Source organism: Manacus candei, unplaced genomic scaffold, assembly GCF_025592945.1.
Source record: "Manacus candei isolate 608988 ecotype Guabito, Panama unplaced genomic scaffold, ASM2559294v1 h1tg000094l, whole genome shotgun sequence".
Lineage (NCBI taxonomy): Eukaryota > Metazoa > Chordata > Aves > Passeriformes > Pipridae > Manacus > Manacus candei.
The window spans coordinates 3,525,064-3,552,265 of record NW_026138142.1 but is presented as its reverse complement, the minus strand read 5'-3'; the positions used below and the strand labels follow the sequence as shown (position 1 = coordinate 3,552,265).

At 45.7% G+C, this 27,202-nt stretch overlaps 1 protein-coding gene across 1 annotated transcript; it reads right to left on the bottom strand.

The window, feature by feature from the left end:
• GARS1 (glycyl-tRNA synthetase 1) lies at positions 1-26,923 on the bottom strand. Its single transcript, XM_051768356.1, has 17 exons — positions 26,763-26,923; positions 23,298-23,399; positions 20,335-20,437; positions 19,015-19,156; positions 17,954-18,042; positions 16,511-16,587; positions 14,692-14,837; positions 13,526-13,675; positions 11,839-12,001; positions 10,817-10,981; positions 8,440-8,552; positions 7,981-8,121; positions 6,627-6,712; positions 4,100-4,209; positions 2,671-2,764; positions 1,651-1,841; positions 1-351 (listed from the first exon to the last, which is right to left on the bottom strand). The coding sequence occupies exons 1-17, from the start codon at positions 26,895-26,897 to the stop codon at positions 226-228; spliced, it is 2,133 nt and encodes a 710-aa protein (XP_051624316.1). The 5' UTR covers positions 26,898-26,923; the 3' UTR covers positions 1-225.
• Between the last annotated feature and the right edge of the window lie 279 nt (positions 26,924-27,202).

Sequence of the window (27,202 nt, the reverse complement as noted above, 5' to 3'; positions counted from 1 at the left end):
CATAGATAATGGCGTTTTTATTCATAACACCTTCAACTCAGACTGCAATTATTTCAGTTGTTAAAGTGTTAAATCCGGGCAGCAATCGAGGAAAAGAAAAAAACCCAAATAGTCCCTGTGTGCACCAACAATGCAGCTTCGAATAATACACAGTAAGTTTATTTCATATTAACATGAACAGTAAAAAGAGGACATTTAACAGGATTTCACTTAAGGTCCTTTTCTTTATTCCTCTATTGTGTCCTTTTTGCCAGTCTCTTGTCCCTCAAACTGTGGATACTTTGCCTCAACGTCAGCCCAGGTGAGATAACCGTTGGCCAGGTCACGGATGATGGTAGGGAGTTCAGAGATCTGCAGGCAAAGCCACAAAGACATAAGAAACACAAAGTCAACAACAAAATCAAGCTGCTCTGTTGGGTATCTGGGAGAATGTGGGTAGTTTTTACATCAGCAACAGAAGAGGTACAAGGTATCTTCTGGAGGATTATTTCTTGGGAGAAAACCATTAGTTAGAACATCTTAAATGACATCTTAAAATCTCTGTTGTCTCAGTTATCAGGGTGATCCATGAGGGAAATGCAACTGTCACTGTGGTGGACCACAGCAAGGTTCATCCCTGGTAATGTTGTGCTAGAGTTTTGGAAGGGAAAAAAATTCAACACACACAACCAAAAGGTGCTGTAAGCCAGGATTTAGCCAAGCCTTATCTACTGTAAGACCAGCACAGAATAAGCTGCCAATCTTTTCTTTGCTCCCCACAGCCCACTGTCATGGTGTAAAGTATCGGCCAGAAAACAGAAAATTTGCAAGAATTGAAGGAAAACAAAGTCTCATCTCTGGTGCTGGGCAGTGAGAGCTCACCCAGGTGGATATAGAGAGAGGTAGGTGCCCTGAGGAACTGGCACTGAGCCAAACCCCCTGCCAGCTCAGCAGCCCCAGGTGCTTCTGTACAGAGCAAAGCCACAACTCAGCCTCACAGGTGAGCACCATCTCCTCCTCCTCCAGGAACCAAACTGGCCAGGGAGAGAAGGGCACCAGTGAGAGAAGAAAAACACCAAAACCCTCAAGACTGCCCATCCACAGCTCTGAGCAGTTCTGCTCACAGGCAGAGACCACCACAGGGAGGTTTGCCATTCCAGCACTATGGCCACACCAGTGGAGCACACTTAGGGCAGGTGTGGCTTTTGGGGAATGGTTCATCAGCTTCTCTGATGCTGCACAGGCAACACCAGCAGGAAAGAAGTTGTAAGGCAACAAGCAAGCAAAGATCTGCCTTTTGGTGCCTGTGGATTCAGAGGAGCCCTGCCTTTGAAAGCCAGACACAACCCAGCTAATGCTTCTACTCAGCAGCCTTCACTCCTAAAGAGCCACTCTAAAGAGCAGTGCAATCAGCACAAGCGTGGCTTTCAGGTAAGATAAACACTTCTGCATTCAAGAAAAACAAAAGCTTCTCCTCATTTCATCAGCAGGGCCCGTATCTTATCTTCCGTCTGACCGGTGTCTCTGCCCCGGGGATTTCTCAGAGCAGCTAAATCACCTGCAGAGCTGGAGGCAGCTCCCACAGAGCACCACTGCTGGATCAGGAACAGCAGGTAATGCCAGGAGCACACCTGGCTCTGCCAGCAGCCAAACCTGCCCCCTGCCCCTCACCTCGGCACGGATCTGGCGCATGGAGTCGCGGTCCCGCAGGGTGGCCGTGTGAGGCGTCCGGTTCACGGTGTCGAAGTCGATGGTGATCCCGAAGGCCACTCCGATCTCGTCAGTCCTGGCGTAGCGCCGGCCGATGGAGCCTGAGGAGTCATCCACCTTGTGAGAGATGCCGTTCCTGGTGAGTGCTTCAGCTGCAAGGAAGACAAGGGGGATCACCACGACTCGTTACACGCTTAGCGGGCAATACAACCCTGGAACAGGCCTCCTGTGTCCTCACGGTGCTACCTGAAGGGAGGCTCCACGTGTCCCTGTTTCCAGCAGCATCACAGACCCTCAATTTTACTTTGACAGAATGTCCAGTGTCCCAGTCTCTGTCAAGACTACAGTCCCACAACTCCGCTTTAACTCCAAACCACACCGGCCTCACGTGTGCTGGGGGATGTTCAGCACAGGGAGACAAGGTCCCAGGCAGAACTGGTGCCAACAGCAAAAGGCACTGTCTGACATGCAACCCCCGTTCCTTCAAGTATTCCATTTTCTATGGTTCCTATCCTTCATCATGATGCCCACTACCAGTGGGCAGTTTTACAGAATGCTTGGAGGCTCAGCAGCTCTGGGACAGAGTCAATAAATTAGCTGGCCAATAAAAGCAGAGAAAACTTTAATAACAAAAGAACATACAAACCCCCACACACACTGTTCCAGACAGCTTCTCCCAAGCAGTGGGAAAGATTTATTTTTGACACAGCAGGAAAAAAAGAAATGTCTTTTACACTGCAAACCAACACAGGAAAGCTCATGGTGTTGGGTGTTTTGAGGGAAGATGAAGAGTTTGATGGATACCCAAAGGTTATGGATACCAACCAACTCAGCTGGTGTAAGTAAACAATGTTCCCTTTGCATGTGTGAGAGCCATGGGTTCCCACCGCTATTTTATTCCTATATTTTCTCCCAGTGCAATTTTCTCCCTCTCTTCCCAGTGCACATCCCCATCAGACCCACAGTGCTTAACACACTTACATAATTCCTTGACAAAAGGCATGAATTCCTGATTCTGGCTCAGAGGAAGAACAGAGCACTTGAACGGTGCCACAACAGCTGGGAAACTGAAGAACTAAGGAAAAAGAGAAAAAGCACAAATAAATACAAGTTTAACCGTTAGGTCAGACTCTTAGGAGGTGAGAATAAGCTCTGACTGAGGCTGGAGGCAGGGTGACTGTTCCAGGGGAGTCAGTGGCCTTCTCTTAAGACATCAGCATTCAAGGCCCAGCAGTAGCAGCTCACAGCATTGAAGGACTGGTTTTCTCCAGCTGTTCTCCATCCCTCCTTATCTCCTGAAGCTAAATGTTACTTCCCACCAAAAGAGGTCTACCAGAGCCCTCCTGAAAAAATTTAACCTCATCTGAATTACAGAAAAATGAAGGGCAGAGGGGTCTTTCCAGGAGATTTATTCTTATGCACAGTCTAAACCAAACACCCTGTTTGAGAGACTCCATGCACATGAAGCATATGCAGCTCAAACACTTTTAGCACCCTCCACAGACACCCTCAGAAAACAAAAATGTGCCAAAAGTGAGGGAAAATAATAAAATTTTTCCTGGCAATCAGCAAGGCCTCAAAGGGACAGAATTTATGCATATGAGATGCACCAGAATACAGAGCAGCCTACACTACACAGAAAGTAAATGGGTATTAGAAGAGCAGTTAAGTCTAATATATTTCATGAGCAGTTTGGGATTGAAAGTCAACTGTGTCCCAACTCTGGGCTCCTGAACCTTGTTTCCCCCACTCATAACTGTATCACATCCTGTAGCACATGAAGGAGCACTGTTACATTTCTTTACCACAGTCTAGCAGCCAGAAACAATGAAAAAGAACCAGGGTCAGATTTCCAGCCAGCTTCCCATGGGCCACCAGCAAGGGCACAGAGCACCACATTCAGGCACTGGCTGGAAGAGGCTGGTGCTCTGGATGTAACACACACTGGCCCCTGCTACAGCAAAGCTTCAGGCCAAGGTTTTAGGGTTGCTCAGAATCAGAGAAGGCTGAATTTCACAGGGCACTGAGGAAACAGTTAGTCCATTGTCTGCCTTGCTGCATGGAACTACGATTCCAGGAAAAGCAGCAGAAAGAAAGGAAATTAAACACTGAAGAGATGCCTTTCTCTGAGCAATGGGACACTGCCAAGTGTGAATCCAGAAGGAGGAATTTCTCACCCCCTTGGCAGCAACACAGCGGGAGCCTCATGCACACCCGGCCCCAGAACGCTCTGAGGGCGCACGTAAAAATGACACGTACACTGGCAAAAACAGCAACCCTACAGCCCACCTGAGCTCTCCCATCTCCACTGGGTATTGTGCCCTCTTATTTTAGCCCTTTCCCTGGATGCCAGGGAAAGGCAAGTGCTTGCAGGTGGTTTAAGCCGAGGTCCAGCCTCAGGGAAGCTCACCGTTCTCTGCTCGTCTCCTTCCCGGATGCGGAATGTGTGTTCAAACACTGTGTACATGATCCTTCCAATACCAAATGAGGGTTCAATTACATTTGGGACGATTTCTTCCACTGGAACACAAAATAACACACGTCATCATTAAACACGGATTTATACACAGCAAAAAAATGTGGTTACTGATGCTGTCTGTATCTGAGTGCATGGAAATAAAAGGTTAAACATTTCTGCTCTACATTCAGGTATTTACCTGAAATAGAGATTTGGACTTAGTCCACGTACAGAATGTATTTAAGCTGTAAAAAAAAAAAAAAACAACTCAGGACACCACCTCTGGCCCCGAGAGCAAATAACACTGCACAACTTTCATCCATGCAGATAAACTCTCTTCCACTTCACAACAGCAAAACCTCATCCAAACTGTTCACTGGGAACAGTCCCTGCTCCACACCAAGCCACAAACCATGTCCAGGTGTTGTCTGGGGGTGCTGTTTGGCACAGACCAAAGCCATGCCAAACAGCCTGGATGATGGTAGGGAAATGACACCCTCCCTATTCTCCATCTCCTTGCAATGTATCATGAGGGAAAGAATGGGGATAAACTAGTTTGTGTTCACAAAACCCCTCAGCAGATGTGATGTGCTGTTACTATGCACCCATCATTCTCTCCAGTCTTTGCCACCTGTTCATCAGAGGCTTTTTCCCCCCTTCTCCCTTCTGTGTATGAAAGGAGCTCAGGGACAGCTGCCCTGTCCAGAAAGAGCAGCTCTTTACAAAAAGCTCTGACTGCTGTTGGAGAAGAAACAGGCATCAGCTGCTCCTGAAGATCAAGGGTAGGATCCAGCTCTCCAGCACTGCATCCCAACTGGCCTCCCACTCTCTGTGACGGGAAAACAGTCCTCTCAATTAAGCACCCAGCCCAGGGTGGAACTTTCACCTTGCTGAAGAGTCATAAAGATCATCTAGTTCCAAACCCTGCCCATGGGCAGGGACATCTTCCACTAGCCCAGGTTACTCCAAGCCCTGTCCAACCTGGCCTTGGACACTTCCAGGGATGGGGCAATCACTACTGCTCTGGGCAACCTGTTCAAGTGCCTCAGCACCCTCTCAGTAAAGAATTTCTAATATCTAACCTAAACCTGCCCTCCTTCAGTTTAAAGCCATTACCCCTTGTCCCATCACTCCATGCTCTCTTAGAGCCCCTTTAGGCACTGGAAGGGGCTCTCAGGTCTCCCTGAAACCTTCTCTTCTCCAGGTTGAACAATCCCAGCTCTCTCAGTCTGCCTCCAGAGCAGAGGTGCTCCAGCCCTTGGAGCATCTCTGTGGCCTCCTCTGGACACACTCCAGCAGGTCCATATCCTTTTTATATTGGGGACCCCAGAGCAGGACACAGCACAGGATGATCTTGTTTTATCTGTGTGCTGACCAACCCATTTTCAAGACAAAAGAGAGGGAAACTAAGTTTTCCCTTCTGTTTGCAGACAGCAGGCAAACTGCCAAATGTTCAAATCTAAAGGAAAACCAGCAGCTGGGGTTCTACTTGCTGGCCCTCATTAACAACTCTGACTCCTTCTTTGAAGTTGTGATAAAGCAAAGCCTGGCACAGCAGTAGCATGTGCTGACTGAAAGGCATCTGGACATCTCAGTGGCTCAGCAGCTGCAAGAACAAATATATTCTGCACAAGTTGCTCTACTCCCTCCTACAAGCACTTACGTTCTCAGCCTGGGGCAAGATGATCCACTAGTTACAGTACGAGCTGGGGAAAACTCCACCTCAGTCTCCAGCTCTGTCAAAAGCTTCCCAAATGACCTTGGGTGAGGTGCTTACAGAGCTGGCTGGAAAGACAAGACTTCTTTGAGGAACTAAATGGGGGCATTTTGGAAAATTACCCTCATTTCCCATACCGGGACAAAAGCTCTGTGGAGATGCTGTCACTGAGCAAAGCTGGTGTGATTATCCACGACCAGAGGAACTGACTGGACTTGTGAGCTGGCAGAGTCTGGTCAGGAGGGCAGCCTGGAGGGCTGGCAGATGCCAGGGGACCTGGCTCCAGGCAGCAGAGTGACAAGAGGAGCTCTGAGCACAGGGCTCTGCAGGGAGCCCTTCCAGCAGCCTGTCACAGCCCATCTGCTGCACCGCAATGGACACCAAGATGAAAGCTCCCAAACCTTCCCAGATCCTCCATCACTGCAACAGCTGGTTCACAGCACCACAGGGGACCTCACAAATCCTGGAATATGCAACTGGAGCAGTGTGGCTATAATACCTCACTCAAAGTCTATTAATGGGTGACCAGACCAGGGAACAAGCTGGGAAACAGGCCCAAATCAATGGTCACTGAAATCCCACTGCTGTGTGAAAGCTTTCCAACTCAAACAGTCAGATTTCAAGGAAATTACATCTGGCATTTTTCCTATGCTGTGATACAATATTAACAGGACAAACCCACTAATAAAGTGTATCACACTCAAAGTGTATCCTGATCTGCCTCTTATTGTTGATGATCAAACAACAAAGATACAAATTTACCATGTAATGTTTTCTGAAATCTCTTCACAGTAACCATGTCCTTTGTTAATTTAAAAGTTTTCCCTTCAGTTTCAACAGTGAATTCCCTGCAAAGGAAAGAGAGGTCACTCAAAAGCTACAACAATAAACAAACAAGTTGTGTTTCCTTAATTGCATCAGTTGGTTGACTGTAAGAGTGGGATGACAGAAGCCAGGGCAAACCCCAGAGATGAAAGAAACATGTAGCACACCCATTAAAAGAAATTTGCATTAATAATAAAATTACTACATGTACATTAAAAGCAACCATTTTCATAATCACAGTGAACTTAGTTGTGGTTAACAGCCTGAAGCAAACTCAATTAGGAAATGGAAAACTCTCAGGATGAAGCACATACACTAAAGAGAAAAAGAGAGGAACACAAAGCAGGCACTGGCTGCAGACTTTACTATCAATAAAACCAGGATATTGCTTGTAACTCATCTATTGAATCGTTTCAGTGAGATTCAGGATGGACTAAATTCACTTCCTCCCAGGTTTGATGTGTGTACACCATATCCTGCAATGGTTTCTCTGCTGCTTTTCTACACTTCCACACTCATAGAGATGCAAATTAAATCAATCTTAGCTCAAGGGAAAAAAGAAAAATGTAAATGTTACCATTTTGAAACGTATTCATTAATCAAACAGCTTGTACTGTTTCAGGCAGGAAATGAAGTTGATTTTTTTATTACTGCACCATTAGCTGTCTCATAACATATACAGCTGTTGACCTGCTTCAGCCAAATTTGACAACTTTAAAGACCTCTTATATTTTCAGTTCTGCATGTGTTAGGAATGCAGGCAGCCAGGTTAAGGAAAAACCTACACAAATTCTGGCCCCAGTAAGTCAAAGGCTGCAAGAGGTCCTAAAGCAGCTCAGTGAACACTGGAGGATACTCACACAAGTTTTGGTTCTCATTTAAGTATTTTCCATTAACTGTGTTCCATTAATCACAGAATTATTTTACTCATTTTAAAACTGAAGTTTAAAACCATCTGGCAGTCCTGGTCAACTCTCAAACCAGAGCAGGGAAGCTGGTAAACACTAGCCATTTCACTGAAGTCTCTCTCTCCTGGGATGATCCTGCTAAAGCTCGTTCCCACACAAATAAACAAATATTTGATTTATGTGCATACACCACAATATATATTGATGGATGATCAGCAATGACTAGTGGAAGGGACAGCACCAAAACATTTCAGACGATCCACACAGCCTGCTCTCACGAGGAAGGTGGTTTCAGGAGGCTCAAATAAATCCAGCAGCACTTTAGGAACCCACAGCAGAGGCGTCAGAGGAAGGTACCACACACAAACACACAGCCAGCTCACCCTTTCTCGTTGAGCAGCTGCTCCATCTCGGTGATGTAACACTCGTCACACATGGAAAGGTATTCCATCACCACCTTGGCATCCTTCTTATAAGCTTTGCCAATGGCTCCCTTATTTGCCTCAAACTGAACAACATTGACTGTTCTGTACAAGGCAGTTAAGGAGCCTGTGAGGACAGAAAGCAGGGCCTGGTTCTTTCATTATGTCAAAGCTAATTGCTACACAACACAAACAAATCTCCTCCTCCTCTGGATTAAGGAATTTCCCTCCAAGAGAGGAAAGGAACAATAAAAAGTACCCACAAGCTCAAATCTTTGCAGGTTACTTCCCAAAGTGATGCTGCTCTGTAGCTCCAGGTTTCCTTGCTAAAGTTACAGATGTAACTTTAATTAGAGCTGTGCAGCTCCCCAAAACATCAAATCACTTCTCACTTCAAGAGAATTTGGTTTATTCTGAAAGGATATAGGTTCTTTGAGAAGCTTCTCAGCTATAAGAGGGACTTTGGTGGCACGGGCATGGCAGGAAAGGTCATAGCAGGAGCGATCAGCACAGCCAACGATCTCAATCCAACCCTGGAAAAACAGAATGGAGGCTTTCACCAACTCACTTTTTTGCCCACTTAACCATCAAATATGTTTATTCACCCCTAAGCCCTCCCTGCTCCCATGACTGTTTTTTCTACATAATTAGCTCTGTTACAATAAGCAGCCCTCATTCACTAGTTGTCCCTTCATTTGAGTGATTCTATTTGTTTCCAGAGGAAACAATCAGTCATGTAACCAGTGCCTGTGTTCAGGGCCAGGTTTTCCACATGGCTTGGCAGAGCACAGCCCTGTGCCAACAGCTCAAGGCTGGGGCCAGAGCACACAGCCCTGTCACTCACATGCCACAGGCACACAGACATCATGGCCCCAGGGTGTTCCCTGCTCCCAAGCATGGAACAAACAGCAGGGAACCAGCCACATCAGAATGGCCAAAAGTCTGGCTTACAAGCTGGTAGGACACAGATCCCATGCAAGGGAAGGTCTCCTTTCAACATTTCAGCATGTTTGGCAAGGCGGAATCTCATCGCCATTCACACAGAACTGATGAAGCTTTCTAATAATTGCAGCAAATACAACCTCCCTCTGGATCTTCTAAAAGATAATCCTGTATAAGAAAAGGCTTCTCAGCTGCTCCCCATTCACTCTGTCACATCAGTGTGGACACACAGGTAACCAGATGCTGTGTGGTTTTCCAGCCTGCAGTGACATAGCAGGGTGTCAGGAAGGGTGTCAGGAAGGGTGTGTGAACAGAAGAAATCCCTGTGCTTGAAAAATTGTGGTGTTCCAGAACATCTTGAGGAATTTTTACACAAATTAAACCACTAGGGTACTACAGGTACTTCCGAGAAAACACAAAATCCAGGTTAATGTGGTTGTCCAGCCTGTCCAGAAGGCAAGGCTCCAGGGAGACCTTAGAACCCCTTCCAGTACCTAAAGGGACTATAGGAGAGTTGGAGAGGAACTTTTGACAAGGGCATGGAGTGACAGGACAAGGGGGAATAGATTCAAACTGACAGGGGGTAGGGTTGGATCGGATATTAGGAAGAAATTCTTCCCTGTGAGGGTGGGGAGGCCCTGGCACAGGTTGCCCAGAGAAGCTGTGGCTGTCCCATCCCTGCAAGTGTCCAAGGCCAGGTTGGATGGAGCTTGGAGCAACCTGGTCTAGTGGAAGGTGTCCCTGCCCATGGAAGGGGCATTGGATCTTTTCAGATCCCTTAACCCAAACCATTCTAAGCAGTAACTTTATAAAATAGATTTTAAGCTACTCAGAGCAGTTCACTTCTTACTACTGAGTACTGCAAGTTGGTATAAACATTTTTGGTAGAGTTAAGTGACAAACCAAAGTGGGGTCCAGCTCACAAGCTGATTTTGTCACGCCCCTGGGATTGATGTGCTCACTTCACACACTGCTCTGTGAGGGTTGTCCTGATCCATGACAAGGCTTGCAAAGTTTAATAATCTTATTTACATGGTGTGGCTCACACATGTCCAGTTTTGGGCAGGCTGGGAAGAGAGGCTGTGAACTTACAGAAGTCAGCTACGGACATTCAGAGGAAGCAATTCCAGTTGTTTCTACAGGTCTTTTCTATGGGAAGACAAATCACCCATCTGAAATGCAGGAGGTTTTTTCCTAACCTTAAGTTTAGTAGAACTTCACTGGCTGCTATTCCTCTAAATAGCTGTAACAAAACATCCCTAGTGGTAAGCCTAAATCCAACCAACAATACAAGAGAATAAGCACTCAACAAGGCCTGAACCAAAAAGCTTTCAATGACTCAGCAGGAAGATGATAAAAAAGTCTTCAGGAATTTTTCTCCCAGCACCAGCTGTCTGAACTGGCAGGAGTGAACTCATTTCTCACAGCTTGGAAGAGGGAAAGGATGACCAAGCATTCAGGCAGGAAGAAATCTGCCCTGGAGTAACACCTCTAGCAAAACAAATCCTTCCCCACTGCTGTTACAGGGGTTTAAGTCTTTGGAAAGCACTAGGACTCTGTTTCCTTTCATTCCAGACGAATTTCAACCAGTGAAACGTCCCCAGGCCACTTCAGGCTCCAGCAAAGGAGTCTGGACCTACAAAAGCAGCATGAACAGTTCATAAACTTAATGCAAGTGCATTGCAGGGAGCTGACCAGTTCCCTTAGCCCTGGATTCAGAATATTTCCACTGCACTAAGTGTGTTCAGGCCAACGTGGGACTGGACAGACACACCAGACTGACAGCCCCAATTTTTAAGAAGCAAGAAATAAACCAGATCTGCACAGGGAGAGCTGTTTTCCCTTTGCCACTTACATAGGATGTTTTGGACTCTGCATCCCAGCAGTCACAGGCATAATGAGCCATCTCATTCTCCATGTGCTGTCGGAAGCGCAGTTTCTCCGGGGACACACCGACCTTTGTAAGGAAGAGGTAGATTCTGCCAATGAAGTAACCGAGGACGGAGTTATTGATCACACCCTGGAGAGGGAAGAAGCGGGAAGAAAAGACTCACATTAATTCCTAAGGAAGCAATGCCATGGATTTGTTGTGCCTCTGCAGACGACCTGACACGTTACAGACAGAACCTCTTGCCCCTGCCTGTGGTGAAGTACTGTGCCTCCCCTGAAACTATTGCATTTTTTCAAATCCACCTCTTGCCACTGGCACTATCTGAACAAACAGTTATTGTTCTCTGAGTCTGTTGAGTATTGAGACTCATCACTCACTCATCACTCACAAGTAGGTGAAGATCACCTACTTGTAAATGCCCCACTGTGTGCAGCAGTGCAGTCACTGGCACTACAACAGCTGCACCCTACAGCTCAAAGCTGTAATAAAATAGGGTGGTGGTGTTCTTTTGTTTTGTTTTTTTTTTTAGTTTTGAGGTTTTTTGGTTTGTTTAGGTTTTGGGGGGCAGTGTTTTGGTGCTTTTTTTATTTGGCTTTTTTTTTTCATTGGGGTTTTGGCGGGTTGGGGCAGAGGGGGTTGGAAAACCTACCCATTCATAATTGGATGAATCAGGTAGTAAAACCTCAATGTGCAAGCCTTGGGGGGTCAGCAGCTGAGTATTGAGATTCCCAGTTAGTGCTGGTATTAATATTCCTTGCCACAAGCTAAGAGTGGAGCTTAACCTCTAACCACCATCCCAGCACCACCTGTATCCTTTCTTTACTGGTTACAAGGGCCAGGCTTGGATCTCAGCGACACTGATTCCCTGAAGAGAACCTGCTCTTAAATCTGGGAGCAAACCCCAGTTGGCACCAACACAACAGTCCGTAAACTCGGCCTTGGGAGCAATATTCCAAAGCTGCAGGTGTTTGCCAGAGGAAGGTTACCTGTTGGACAGCGTCTCCCAGCCGCATCACGTGGGCAGACTGCCCGCTGACCTGGGCCTTGGCAGAGTACAGCAGGATGTTGAGATCTGCCACGTTCTGAAACTTGGGGTGGTTCTTCTCGCTGGGATCCACAAAGTGCTCAATCTCCGCCATGGTGAATTCCCTGTGAAAACAAACAAGTGTGTGTTAAATATTTTAGCATTAGCCACGGCCCCTCTAGTAAGTCATTGTGCTTCAGCCTCTCACAGGCAAGTCAGTGGTTTAAAAGCTTACACAAACCCAGAGCCAGGACAATGTACAGATTGGAACATGAACCAGTCTTATCCCCCTGGATTTAGTTTCATCTTCAAATTCCTAATAAAACTTTCTACAAATTCATCTAGATGTCTCCAGGCCGTGGTTAACACCAGGGTGAATCAGAGCAGGGAATACCACCTTTGGAAATGCTTCCAGAAGTTCTCTGGAGACTTTTTCCAGACTGCTGTGATGCTCACAGTACAAGTATTTGTTCCCTACAAGGTCAATGAAGACTAATCCACTGATTAATTCAGCAGCCTTAACTCATGTCAGAGGTGCCAAAAATAACCAGGTGAGGTGATAATTTCTTGAAGGTAATGGAACTGCTACACTCAGCAACAGTGTGCAGTCTGTTTTAAGAACTTGTCTTTAATACATCTATATTGACAGATTGATTCTGAGCCTTCTTTCTTGAAATCACTTTCCATTGAATTAGTTCATTATCAAGAACCTTTAAAAAAGCTCTAGGTAATAATTAAATGTAAATCACAGACATCAGGATCTAATTTGCTGTGACTGCACAATAACAGTCTCCAATAAACGTGCCACAAGCGTATCATTTATATTTGACTGAAAATTACTCGAATGAGAAAAGTTCTCATTTCCAGATGTGCAAAAGAGAACAGGAGGACTGAGAAAATTCCAAAGAGTTCCCTTCATGTTAATAATGCCACTGCCTCTCAGTGACATTTGTGGCACCACGTTAATCCATCACCAAGTTTACAACACGTACTGGCTGTGCATGGCAGCTCTTGTTCCAGACTATATGGAAGAGATTACCAATCAGAATAGTTCAGTTAAAATACAGAGATTATCCCTAACGAAATGCAACAATCACTTTTATCCAGAGATAGAACTGAAAGGAATTCTCAATAAACCTGAGCTTTCCTGATCGACTCATCTTGTGACACAAACACAGGTCCTGAGTCAGGTTATCTCACAACTTCCTCTCTGTAACAACCTGTAGAACTGCAGAATCTGCAGGACTGAGACAAGGAAATATTGCTGCAAGGCCAACCACATTTTGATTTCAGTTTTAAGGTATATTGCATGAACACAATTAAACAAGCAAAGTCCTGTAGAGAACACAGCTACCTTTGACATGATTCATTCTGACTATGATGGGGCCAAATTCTGTCATTCAAACTGAGTTTATTTCTAATACGACAACTATTTCAGATTTTACTTCTCACAAGCCATTAAGATAGAATTCTGTACTTAAAACCTAACTAGGAGTTCCTCTGTGAACCCCAAGACTCACTAGCCACATAATCAGGATTCCTCTGGGAGAAAGCACTAAAGTGAAACAATCCTGTGCCAACACTGGAACAAAAGGGAGGTGCCATCAGCTCCCTGGTACCCTTCTGCTGAAAGAGGAAGTTTGCAGTACCTCACTCTGATAAGGCCGGAGCGGGGTGAGATTTCATTTCGGAAGGAATTTCCAATCTGGGCAGCAGCAAAAGGCAGTTTGCCTTGGTTAAACTCCAGGAGACGCTTGAAGTTGAGGAATATTCCCTGTGCAGTTTCTGGCCTCAGATAGCTGAAATGAAATGGGGGAGAGGAAAAATCAGGAAGGTAAAAAGGGTGGGTGGGGAAAGCAGGGATTAAAGAAAAACACAGTTACTACCAAATTTAAAGGTGGTACTTTTTCTCTTGAGTCTTAACTCCAGACACGAAGCAATGAAGCAAGAGACTGAAGGGGAGGAAAAACACCCAGCATCAGCTGTAGCCCAAACACTGCACTCCACAGTTACTCTCAAAAGTAAACTGGATGACTTGGTTGGTTTTGAGATGCAAGCATGGAGTGGAAAAAGGGGTTTTGAATGAAATACAGTGGACAGTGACATCAAGGAGGTCACAGGGAATGCAGCCTTCCTGCCTTTCCTGTGTATGCCTGTGGTGCACCAGCCTTCTTACAAACATGGATTTTGGAGGCAAACCATGACTACAGCACTGAGGGGGTTCAGTGTAAGGCCCCTACAACCCCTACAGTGATTTGTGACTTCCCCAGACAATACAATCTACACAGACTATTTCTCATACCACACTGGAGAACACATACAACACGTAGCTTTTATCCCATTCCGGAGCACAGGCAGCAAGAATTATATTCTCTACTCTTCAGTGAAGGTTTTGGTTTTAGTTTCAGAGATCCCAGTTCAGGACAACAACCCCTACACTCTTACACATGTAAATTATGCTACCACTGGATCACCCTGCTGAGTAACCTCATCCTCAAACAGGTACCCTGAAGTAGGTTTTCTACAGCCAAGAAGTCACTGACAACTGCAGGCCCAGTGTTAACTGGCTCTATGGAAACTACTCCAACCAGCAAGGGCACAGCTGGGATCCACGTGTTCTGGGTGCTTCAAGTACTTTCATGATTCTGCAACAGCCTCTTGTTTCTCCTGCCTTTCACCAAGAGCACAAGGAATGATAAACTGCCAGAGAAGGCTGGGGCTGAAAGGCAAGAGAAGGTTACTAAAGAGACTTCATTTTTATTCCAAGTGATCAATAAAGCAGGGAGAGTATGACCAGAAGGAGATTAGAACCTACCCAGGCATGTTTCCTCCAGGCCCAATGGAGGTCTTGAACATTAGATTGAAAGAAACAGGAGGGGACAGATCATTCCCAGTGACAGGTGACTTCACATTGTAGTTCACAAAGAGATCTGCAAGTTCTTGCTGGCCATAATTGTCCAACTAATAGCAAAACACAAGACAATAATTTTAATTACTAGACAAGATAACAGGAGTCAATAATGTCCCCTTCATCTTTTACTGAACGTGATCCACAGCTCTGAATCACCTGCTCAAAATAATATGCCTATTTAACATAAATTTTCAAGCAAGCTAAAGCTTGAGACAGTGACAAAAGAACACTTTGCACATTTGCAAATCCATTTTAGTAATAGAGGTCCAGGATTCAGTCAAAGCACAGGAAGTCTGAGCACAAGAGTGGGTGTAAAGCAGAAGAAAAGTCACTGGGACTGCACCACCACCCACCAGAAGCTTCTTTTAAACAGCTTCAGCTCTGAGTTGGGAACAAAAAAATAGAGCAATGAGGGAGAAGAAAGCTAAAATTTCTGCAGGGTTTTGTTTGCATTAATTTCTCTTTCTTCTGCTGCATGAAACACAATATTCAAGCTATGCATTAGATGCTCTTTTAGAGCTGCTCTGCATTTCATCTAAATAGAGCCAATCTGCAGCTCAAGGTTTCTTGGTGAGGGATTTTCCATTTGCTCTAAAAATAACTTGGTAATGACCAGACTTTAACGAGTGGGATAACACCAGCCCCTTCAAGGAACCTACTTTCCCTTTACCCTGGAAATCAAGCAGTAGTAGAACCACTGATCTAATTGCAACCTAACTGCACAAGAACATGATTTCTGGCATTGTTTTGTTCATTTATGTACCAGCTTTTTGCATATGTACCTTTAAATGCAGTTCCAGTACTTCAAAGTATCTATACTGAACAGAGCAGCAATAATTTAACACTCAAGTTTAAAAATCAAATGAGCTCAAAAAAAATTGTCACGATACTTCATGTATCAGAGAAACAGAATATAGAAAGAGTTTATTAATAGAGAGATTTCCCTAAAGGATGGTCAGTGTTCAGCTTTATAGTATGGAAATCTTGATGACAGCTGCTCAGTGATGCAAACCACCGGCAAAAAAAGTTTCTCTTTCTGGAAGAAAGCATTCATTCTGTGCATAGCTCTGGAAGCATTTCTCCTAGAAGTCATGAGAGCAAACATTTAAAAGAAAGTAAGAAAAACAAATGGAAAAGAAGAAAGGCAAATGTCTGTGCAGCTGCTCTGGAATGTCAGCCTGAGCACCGACTATTCTCACGGCAAACACAGGAAAGATCTGTGCAGGGTGATAGAGACACAGGAACAAATCTCAAGGGCTTCAAAGCTGAGACAACTTCAAAACACACCAATTCAGTGCTGAGCTGATTCAGAAAACCCTGACAAAACTTCTCATCCATCTCTGTTCCTTTGCATGACAATCCAGCAGTGAGGGATTGACAAAGCTAAAGGTTTTGTGCCAGGGTGTGAAGTGGAACAGAGCAGGCCAGCTCCAAAGACTGAGCTTCAGCCCTACCAATCCAACACTCAAGAGACTAATATAATAGCAATAACTCTCCAAAACAGTAGGAGGGAGATGTGATTAACCAGCAAGCTCACAGCATTTATTAACAAGTAAGTTTTCAGTACTTGGGACCATGTAAAGCCCAACATGTATCTCTGAGGTCAACACTTCTGAGCATCCCCAGGAACAGAAAATGGACACTGCCTCTGGACTTGGTGCATTGCACTTCCCTTGTCACACACACCTCCCTGAAGCATCCACCTCCTTGTGCAGGCACCTACCTGTGTTAGAACATTTTCCATTTCTGCCTTTTTCTCTGCCGTGCACTTCTTGTCAGACATCAGCTTTTGCAGGTGAGCTGTAACAAAAGTAGGTCGTGAGTTAATATTGAAACTCCATCACTGACCCCACTCCAAAGCCTGGCAAATCAGGAGGATCCTCCAGCACAGGTGTATGTCCACAGTTTGTCTTGACAGTGTCCATTGGGGTAATTCCACTCATGTCATCAGGGCAATAGTGGTCTACAGTTCAACTGTATTGATGTGCCAGAGGGAAAGCAACAGGTCCTTATCTAGTTTCTTTCCAATATTATTTCCTTAAACCCCAGCAATGGCTTTGCAGTCCCTTTCTCCTTGTTTCCTTTCTATACAGACAGAAATTAAAGGCAATGTGTGATTCTGAGCCAGCAAGGCTAATTTTATCCCAACACACAGAGGCACGTAGGGAGTTGGTACAGTGGGGTCAGACTGCATTCCACTGCACAGCACAACATCCTCTGGGAGACACAAAGGCAGGCAGTGATGCCAAGCCTTCTCACTCTTGTTTGAAAAAAGCAATTTGACTTTTTAGTCAGTAACAGTTCAGTTTGGCAGTAACAGCAGGTGGCTGCTCAGCAGGGATGGGCTGCAGAACAGACAGGGACACGCTTGTTTATGAGGCTGTTCAGCAAAGGAGGCAGAGGTTTGATGGGCTCCTTTTGAGGTTTTTTTAACTAAAAAAAAAAAAATAATTCTAAGTGAGTATTATGAAAACTGCTTTAATGCCAATACAGCTTGTTCCACGTGCTTAACTTCCAAGGAAAAGGCTCAAAAACAAGAGAGCAGAAACTACTTAAACAGAAAGTGGAACAATCCTCCCTTTCACAATGGAGCCATACGTGAAAAAGTTTTCAAATAGGTTTTTTATTTCTAGGACTCGTGTCATTTTTTCATTTGTTTTTAAACAAATTTTCATCAATAATTAGAAAGAAGTGTGAGGACTCTGCAGACCTAAGAAATACCTGAAGTCTATTTCTAAGGTACACACGTTAGTCAGCAACTGCCGTGTAATTGACCTTTGCATGGGAAAAGCATGTTCTGACTCTTTATATCATCATTAAATAATTTCTGAGTACTGAATAAAAAGCAACTGAAACTCAAGAAAGCCAAGACCAGAATAAAGTAGAGAACAGTAATCTTGTTATACAGGGGGCTCTCAGCTCAAACACAGTAATCTTTTAGGGCCTGATGACACTGGATTTCACAAAAAGGGACACGACTATGTTTTCACTAGAGATCCTGGACCTCATTTAAGACACTCACAGAACTTATGGGATCTTCAGCGTGGTATGATTATCTAACTACAAACACAAGTATGAAAGACTGGCTATATCCTTCCTTGAGGAGGATTCTCGTTTCCAATGTTTGCACACTGGAAGCCCATCCAGCCTTGGAACAAAGTCAAACCTTTTAAGAGATGATCGGCACGAAAACATTCCCCATTTTTCACATCTTTCACCATGAAGTCAGCAAACTTGTCTACATGGCCAGAAGTCCTAGAAGAGATGATACAAAAAAAGGGAACATGACAGCTGCCACCAGACAGCCCCAGGTACTGTGTGATCCCAGTGGACAGACCTTCAAACTACATGCTCAAACTGCAGGCTCACTCCTGCTTCAGATTAAAGAGTCACGTTAAAGAGCACCATCCCACAGAAAATCTGATCTGTGAGAAGCATCAATACACCTAAATCTTAAATCTTAAGATGACACTTAGTGCCTTTAGGAACTGCACTGTGATCAAAACAAGACATAGCTGCAGTTGTGAGGAGCAACCAGTAATTCAGGTGGGCGGATTCCCAGTATTTTAAACCAGGGATCCATGAAAGCTTCTGCCTTGTTACACCACAACCCACACAAAGCAGCACAATTGGCTCAGGTCTGAGTTCAAAAGTTCCTGATATATTTAGCAAACCTGTGGTGGTATTAGTGGAGACACGTAGGTGAAAGGGTCCAGAGTCAGAACTCTGTTCTCACCCTGGAAAGATGGTCCCTCTACCTGGTCTGTGGATAAAGAGAGGCCTTTGATCCCCAGGGTTACAGAAGCATCATTTGCATTCAGAGCTCAGTTAACACATTGCATGGGGCCACCCCTCCACAAAGCAGGGAAGGATGGTCAGGCCACTGTCCTAAACTAGGACACAGGTGCCCCAGGTTTAGGCAAGCCACCCAATCCATTTTTCTGTCTTCTTCAACTCTTAGAAAAAAGGAATAATGACAATTTCTTGCCTAATGGGACCGCTAGGAGACATTGTCAGACATGAGTACTGCTGTTTCCCCTGATTTATGGAACAACAGCTTCTCACACTGAGCTGTGCACTGGGATCTAATTATTTTGCACTGCAGCAAGGTATGAAATTGGGTGACCCAATCTCAAGATCCCTGTGGGTAATTTTACTGAATTTTACATAGTAAAAAGCAACTATGACCAGAAAAGACATGCTGGAGGGAAAAAGACCCGTATTTACTTCAGAACTGGCTCTGGTGTGAGCATGGTGCAGTCGATCTCCAGGATCTGCTCTTCCTGAATAAAGTGATGTCTCCATGCTTGGATGATGTTGTTCTTCAAAGCACACCCAACAGGCCCAAAGTCATACAGACCACTGACACCTGCAAAGAGAAAGAGGGGAAAAAGTGTGGTTGGTGTAAGACTGTACGAACCTGCACTGTTTGGAGCAGGTGTCCTCCCTCCTCAGTGTTTCCATCCTGTTCTGAGCAACTCAGCTTCCCTGTGCTGAGCAGACTATGGGATGTGGTTCACTGCAGAGAGCTCCTTCTATCCAGACCCATGGCATAAAGGCTGAAAATAAACTCTACCAAGCACCCACAGACCACCCTGTACACAAACCAGCCCAGTTCAGCTGCACAGCACTGGGGTGGCAGAAGCTGCAACTGATAAATATCTGCAACCAACAACTCTAAAATCCACACTCCCTCCACCAGTGGATTATATTTTGTGAAGAGTTTTGTGGGAGCAAGCTCTCTGAAGGAGGAATCTGAATACAGAAGTAGTGATCATGCACAAGCCAAAGCAATATGTTATTGTCAGTAATAACACACATCTGTCAATCAGCAGTTTAGCCACAAAGTAAAAAAAAAAAAAAAGGGAACAGAAAAAGCCAATAAAACAACCCAGAGTGTTTATTTTAGTATCTTAGGTGAAAGAGCAATAACCATCCAGGCATTGTGCTGCCCCCTGAGATGCTCCTATCAGCCATCTGAAGAGATTGACAAGCCACATTTATTCACCTGTGCCATAAAGTTCATTGACAAAGGTCACTATGGTAACAGGTTCTAAAGGTCATAGTGGATTTGAGCATTACTGATCACCATGTGGGCCATTCACTTAAGAGCTGGACTTGATGAGCCTTGTGGGTCCCTTGCAACTCAGAATATTCTGTGAATCTCTGATTACCTTGCCAGGAAAAGCTCAAATAGACATGAATGTTTGAGGAAATAAGCTGATTACCCCCTTAAATGCCAAAACACCCTATCCCTCTGCAAAGACACCACCTACTACAATGAAATGCTCAGAACATGCACCCTGAAGCCCACTCATTTACATTCAGAAAGGAAAAGACAAAATTTCAGCCCAAAGACTTCAGAAAGGGGGAACTTTTGAAAGGCTTACAGACTCAAACCAGAAAGTTAAAAGCCAACCTTAAAAAAAAAAAAATTCTTTTATGTTGCATTAATACAACACTGCACGAGTACAGCATTTCACCCAGCCAGAAAGACCAGAACATTAGCCCAAAGGGAATAAAATGTAAAATTCTTCAAACCCATACCTCCATAAATAGAAAAGGCTTGATCATAGAAAAACCTCCTTTTCAGAGTGTCTTCCATCTTAACTCTGTCCACGATGTCATCTTTGGGCTGTAAGGCCAGTTCCTGTAAGCCAAGCAAACCAAAATCAGTGAGTAGCTCCTGTTTCTGGCAGGACAAACTCCCTGGAAATCCTCTCCAATTGCCACTATGACTCAAAAGTCTGTAAAGACCATTTTGAAGCAGAGGTATCCTGCCAACATGCTCATTTTCCAAGGAGGAATGGTCCCACTGGGATTCAAGTGCTCACTTATGAACATCATTGTCTGAATGCAGCACTTTAGACACTCGAGGTGGACTCATGACCTAACTTTCAGACAGCTAAGCCCAGGCTAGTTATCCTCAGCTTTCTTCACAATCACTGCAAAGAAATGCCAATTTCCAAAGCAATTCTTCTGACCTATTTCCCTCTCCTGACTATAAAAAGAGCTTCAAGCCACCAGCTCAGGCTACACACATCTAACTCTTGGCATATATGAATCTTTCAGTAAAGTGCTCCTCACATGAAAGAATTTTGACTATGGAGATTACAAGCACCCTCACTGCTGTGCTCTGACAAAGGGGTGTATTTAGGTACTTGTACAGGGAATATCTACTTGCAAAATGTAAATATATTTCATAAATATGCCCCCCTGCACTCAGAAAATTTAGTTACAGAGTGCCTTATTGCCCTGACTAGATACTTTGAAAATGTTTTACAGCAGACTCACTGTTTTATCTGAAAAATTAAATGATTTTTGCAAATTTATGAGTGAGGTCAGCAAACCCGAAAGATTTTCTTCAAGGAAGGTGTTTTGATAATTCAAAGCACAGTTAAGGCAAGAAGTTCAATAAATTCAGATCATCTTGAGTGTCTCACAACATCATTTTGAACAGCTCTTTGGTAACTAAAAGTATTGTACGTCCATTTATTTCAAACTTTTTTTTAACATCTTCAAAGACAAATAAGCGTGGTCTAATTTTAAAGCACTGCACCTCTTCTGCTCCCATGGATAAGCAGAAGCCAAGGAATAACTTTGTATGAGAGACAGAAAGAGTCAAAGACAGACAGAGAACACACGTGACAGCAAGTACCAGAGCAGGATCTGGATGGGAATCCACCTGGCAGACTCTGCCTAAAAGCAGAGCATCCCATTTGGGTGACCAGGGTTCCCTAACACACAGGATGGCTTTTTCCCAGAGAGGGACAGAAGGAGAGCAGCAGTGACACAGCCCAGTTCTGAACTGGCAGGGAGGAATGGCAGCAGCACAGCAGTAACTGGAGCAGGTATGGAATTTTGCAGACCCCCTCTACTACCTAAAGAGAATAGTTCCTGAACTGTGCAGATGTCAGAGAAGCATGTGTTTATAAACATAAATGTATTCATAAATAGAAGGCAGAAGTGCCTGTGTTAGCCTTCAAAGGGAAGAAAGACCCTGTATGAGAGCAGAATCATCTACTGACTTATGGTTTCAGGACATAAACCAAGGAATTTTAAACACTTAACTGCTCTGCCCTGCTCAAAGATTCAGATTCAGAGCTGTTCTGCTGTCTTTAAGTAGGAATCACAGGGACTGAAAACCACCAGCAGCTGCTAAAGCAAACACTCACAGTGCTGCCTTCCCCAAAAGGTGCAGGTGACTGTGCTGCCTTGCTGGGAACATCATCAGGAGGGACACACTCCCATCCTGGAGTGCTGCACTCACAAGGGCAGATGCTGCCTTTGCAAGGTCACTCCTGCACTGCCAGCCCACACAAACTGTGTAAGTGCTGAGCACACCTCCACACTGCACCCTGCATCGCCCCAACACAAAGGTGGGGCTCTCAGGGATCCCAGGACTCCCAACCTGCCTGGCTACATCTCTCCAAGTTCTGAGGGTTGGGAAACAAAACTGGAAAAACACTTAGATACTGTTTACTCCAGGATGACCTGGCTGTCAATGCAATCGTTTCAGAGCACAGGTCTATAATGAGTACTAAGTAAAAATGACATTTGCTTGGGTTAAATGTGTGCAGACAGGCAGCCACAACCCCAGACCTGGCAGAGAGCAGCACCTGTTTGTCTCACATGACCCTCTAGGGCAATCAGGGTCACTTCAGGTGCACTCACATTCTCACAGCAAGGCAGCTGCAAGCAGCAGTGTATTTATTTATTAATTCGTTCATTTTTAAGAGTACCACCAAAGCACAGCTACAATCATTTTTATATGAAATACAAATCAGTTTCCTGGGTGAATCTGCACACCTGACTGTTTTTCAGCTTCAAGAGTTTCTTTTTGTTGTTTCAGTCTGGAAAGGGAAGGAAAGCTCACAGGATAAAGAAGTGCATTTTACTTGTTTATTGATATAGAGGCAAAACAAACTTCAAGTTCCACCATCTCATTTGCATGAACACTTTTCAGAGCACAACTGCATTTAAAAAAGGGGACACAATTTCAATCCACCCCTCTCTTTAAGGCTGAGGAAAGCCATGGGCTACTTGAAATGCCTCCACAAACTTTGTTTAAACTGCATCAAAGGAAATTATTTCTAAATAAACATGTTCCACGCCAGTCTGGGAATTTCAGTGCTGCACAAAGAATCTGAAGACAGACACCCACTACAGTGAACAGCACGTGCTCTCACTGTGCACAAAAAAAAATCTATACAGCAAACAAAGACTAGTGACATATACACTCAAGTTCAGCTTTGATTACAGACCACCTCAATATGAACTCATATTTATTTGTTTGCACGCTGACTTAATGCTAAAAGAAAGTAGTGCAACAGATAGAGAATGAAATTGCCACAAAGTTGGAAACCTGCAAACTACTTCAGAAGTGATTTAAACAGTCTACCCTACTGAAACTGTTTAGCCCAAACCAATCCTGCAAAAGAGAAGTAAGTAGAGATTTCAAGGCTTTTCAGACAAGGCAGGGGGACTGAAAATTTCATTTCCAGACTCACCTTTGCTTCTAGAACCCTCTTCCGAGCTTTGAGCTCTGCTACAGCTCTGTCTATATCCACCTGGGGAGCTTTCTCTTCCTTCAGCTTCCTTACCAGCTCTCCCTAGAAAGAGACAAAGAACCATGTATAGATTCATTCTTTGAAGACCTCTCCTTCTTCCAGCTCCCCTGGTAATCCAAAAGGAGGGTTTTGTCCGGCCTTCCCACTCTCCACACAGGTCTCCAGAGGCTGCAAGTGAGAAACACTTATGCATTTGAGAGTTTGCAGAAGTAAACATCACTAGAGAAATTCAACCACCCCCCCACTATTGTGAAATCCCAGATCTGCTATTAAACCTCACTGTGTAAATACACTCCTCTGTGTACAGCGGATTTCCACAAATTCATGATTTATGTCTTTGAGGATGCACTAAGTGGATTCTCAGATGGTGAGCACAAGCTTTGTGCTCTCCCACTCAGTAACAAGGCTTCTCTTCCTTCTACCCCTTCCTTTTTCTTCAAAACTTATGACCATTTCAGCCTTCTTTTTCTCTGTCCTGTCTGATCGAAACAGAGCAGTAGGGACACAAATTTTCAGGTCTCCCAGAAGACAGACACTCTTAGCCTAATGTCTGAGCAAAGAAGGCATTGCATGATCTATAAAAACTGTTATTATTTTTAAAACCTGTTCACTAACTTTGAGAAAGAACAAAGTCAACAAAAAATAAAAACACCCTTGGAAAGAAAAGAAAACAAAACCTAAATATTTCAAAGCAGCAAAACCCTGCAGTGGGCTTACACCAAGATCTTGTCCTGAGTCAAACCACCATCACCTTGTTACAGTTCCACAAAGGTCTCTCTGCCCTGTGGGATGATTCTCCCCTCTCATACCAGGGAAGTGCTCAACCCCTATACACCCAACACCATTCTTTTCTGAGCATGATCCTCAGCAGTCATGCCCAGCTTGACTGCTGAACCGGGAGATAAATGAATTAAAAGTCTTCCTTTGAGTCCACTCTTCATCACCAAAACCAAGATCTATATTGAATTACTGGGAAGGACAAAGGAGCTGGAGGAAAAAGCACAGAGATGTCAAGTGGGATGTTCTAAAAATGGGATGCTCCAAGTTCAGCATTTTTCTTGCATCTTGCACTTCTCCACTGAACATGATGGAAAAAGGGAAAAAAAACCCCACTATCCATAGTGATTACAATATTCCCACAATACCAGCTTTTTCCTAAATTCTGAGCTTTCCTGACATTAATATTACAGGTAACTTAGAAAGTAAAGAGAAGAAAATATACTGATTGCCATTCTGTAATCAGATTAGAGAAACTAAAAGTACTTCAGAGACCGAGGGGTTCAAAGGCTAATTTTATTAATAAAAGAAGGAAGTCTCCGAGCACTGCATTAAAACAAACACACTCAAAGAGAAGGAGTAAAAATAAGAATCCTGTCAGGCTCCTTAACCCCATGAGCTACAAGAACAGAACAAATCTGCTGCTTCCTTCCTGTTAACTACTTGTACCCTAATGTGAAAGTTTCACTCTGGGGCTCAGGACTCCAACTGCCATTCCTGGGTAACGTGGCAGAGGGAGGGATCTGATCTGGGGTTTTGGTTTTTTTGTTGTTTTTTTTTATTTTCTTTTAAAGTAGTAAGTCCAAATTGCCTTTGTTGAGCCAGGGGGTCGGCAGCAGAAAAACATCAAGGCAGCAGCAAAGCAGCTACTGCTGAGTCAACAGAGCCCTCACCCTGCTCACTGCTGAGCATCCAAAAGCAGCACACAGCAACTCTTTGTCCTGACCTATAAGTAAGACACACTCAGACATACGCAAGGAGGAGGGAAAAAAAAAAAAAAAACAACACAACTGAGGCAAATAATTACGTTTGCTGACAGGACTCGGTCTAATTAAAGCTCCGATCCCGAGCCCAGCCCAGAGGAGGAGTGCACAGCAGCACTCGATGTGGCAAATTTTGCTGCAGCTTTGTCCCACAGACCAGCAAAGCAGAGAAGGGATCCACCCCTGGATCACGGCAGCTTATTGCATCAGGCACTGCTGCAGGAAGATACGCTGCTCACTCTCCATAGGCTGAGAGTCCCTTAGGTTTAATTAAACTCCTTCTCCTGGAGCTGACAGACACAGCCTCCCGCATGGAGAGGTATCAACTACCCCAATCTTTGTTACTCCCTCTCCCTTCCCTCTTGGGCAAACATCTCAGGGAATTACTACAGTCAGTTGTACAGCACAATATGGGCAGCCCCAGCTACACAAATTTACCCACAAACCTTCCCTTGGCACCCCACACTCCAGTTTCAACCCCAGAAAAGAAGGGGTGCCTCGATGCTTTAAAGGCAAATGACAGCACCCAGGATTTTAACTAAATAAATTGGCTGGTTCTAGAGATCATTGCTTTATTTACAAGCTCCCTTGCCAAGGCATTATGCTGTACAGTGATTCATAATAAAAACTCACTGAAGTGCTGGCATAATTAGAGGGCCATAAATCCACTCATTTAATGGGAAAACACACGCACAAATCCACGGATACAAGGGACACACACGTAGCTATGCGTGCAGCTAAGGAGAATAATATGGACTCAGCCACTTAAAGGAGGCACATGGGGAACACACGGGCACAGGTAAAGAAGGGAGGAAGGGGAACTCCACAAGCTCCACTGCCATTAGTGTCACAGAAAGGGTACCAAGATTTACTCAGGAAATTGAAAGACGACCAAATCCTTCACAGGTAAGAAGGATGCTAAAGATGGGAGACGGGAAGAGAACGTGATGCAGCCCCGGCTAAAAGGAGACAGCACCTACCTAGACAAACGAGAATGATGAAATGGAAAATATGCAAAGGAATTAACCTCCCTTACTGCATCGGGCAAATATGCAACTCTAAAGAACGTCATTTGCCTCCGAAAACCCGACAGAAACTCAGCTCTAAGGGGCATACCGCCGTGTGACACCCCCCCTCCCCCAAGGGGATGCGGAAACATATGGGGGCTGTTCCACACAGAGAAGGGCTGTAAAGCAGGACACGGCGAGCGCTGGCTCGGGCACAGCGGGCACAGCCAGCCCGGGAGGGGACACCCAGGTGGGCTGAGCACAGAGCCAGCTCAGCCGGGCAGACCCAGCTCAGCCGGGCAGACCCAGCTCTGCGGGGAGGGGGAAAGGACCGGCCGGGGGGACCCGAACACGACGCCCCCGCACCGCCGACCGCCGGGGCTGAGCGGGGAACCCTCACCCGCGACCAGCGCTGGACAGAGACCCCGCGGACACCCCCTGGACCCCTCCCGGACAGAGACCCCGCGAACACCCGTGGGGACCGCCCAGCACCCCGCAGTGCCCGGTGCGGGGACGGGGGCTGAGCTCAGGGGTGCGCCGCGACCCCTCGGCAGGGCGGGCAAACCGCGGGGTGCGGGGGACACACGGGGGGCACCTCCCACAGCCCCGCCCGGCGCCCCTCGGCCGGGCCGCCTTACCTGCTGCCGCACCGCGGTCCGGAGCGGCGCCAGCAGCGCCTCGGCCTGCGGGCCGTCCATGGCGGGGGCGGCGGAGCGGAGCGGGCGGGCGAGGCGGCGCAGCAGGGCGGGCAGGGCGCTACGGAGAAGCGGCATGAGCGGGAGGAGGAGGCGGGGGGGGGAGGAGGAGGAGGAGGAGCCGGGGCGGCGGCGCCCGCCCCCCGCATGATGAAATCGGGGCCGGGGTAAAGCGCGGCCGGGCTCCCGGCGCGGCACTTTCCGCACGGGCCCGCGCCCGCAGATTCGGCACGGGAAGGGAAGGGATGAGATGAGATGGGATGGGAAGGGATAGAAGGAGGGGCCGGGCGGGCGGCAGGGGGAGCGCGGGGGCGCGCACGCGGACGGGCGGGGGCGCGCACGGGAGCCCCGGGAGCGCTGCGCCCCCGCGCGGCGGGAGCGCG

Excerpts from the sequence above, each read along its gene's own strand:
- GARS1 (XM_051768356.1), bottom strand. The coding sequence starts at position 26,897 with ATGCCGCTTCTCCGTAGCGCCCTGCCCGCCCTGCTGCGCCGCCTCGCC. Across the intron at positions 6,713-7,980 it reads CAGCTGCTCAACGAGAAAGG|GGAATTCACTGTTGAAACTG; the intron begins GTGAGCTGGCTG and ends TTTCCTTTGCAG. Across the intron at positions 4,210-6,626 it reads ATTTCAGAAAACATTACATG|TGGAAGAAATCGTCCCAAAT; the intron begins GTAAATTTGTAT and ends TTTGTGTTCCAG.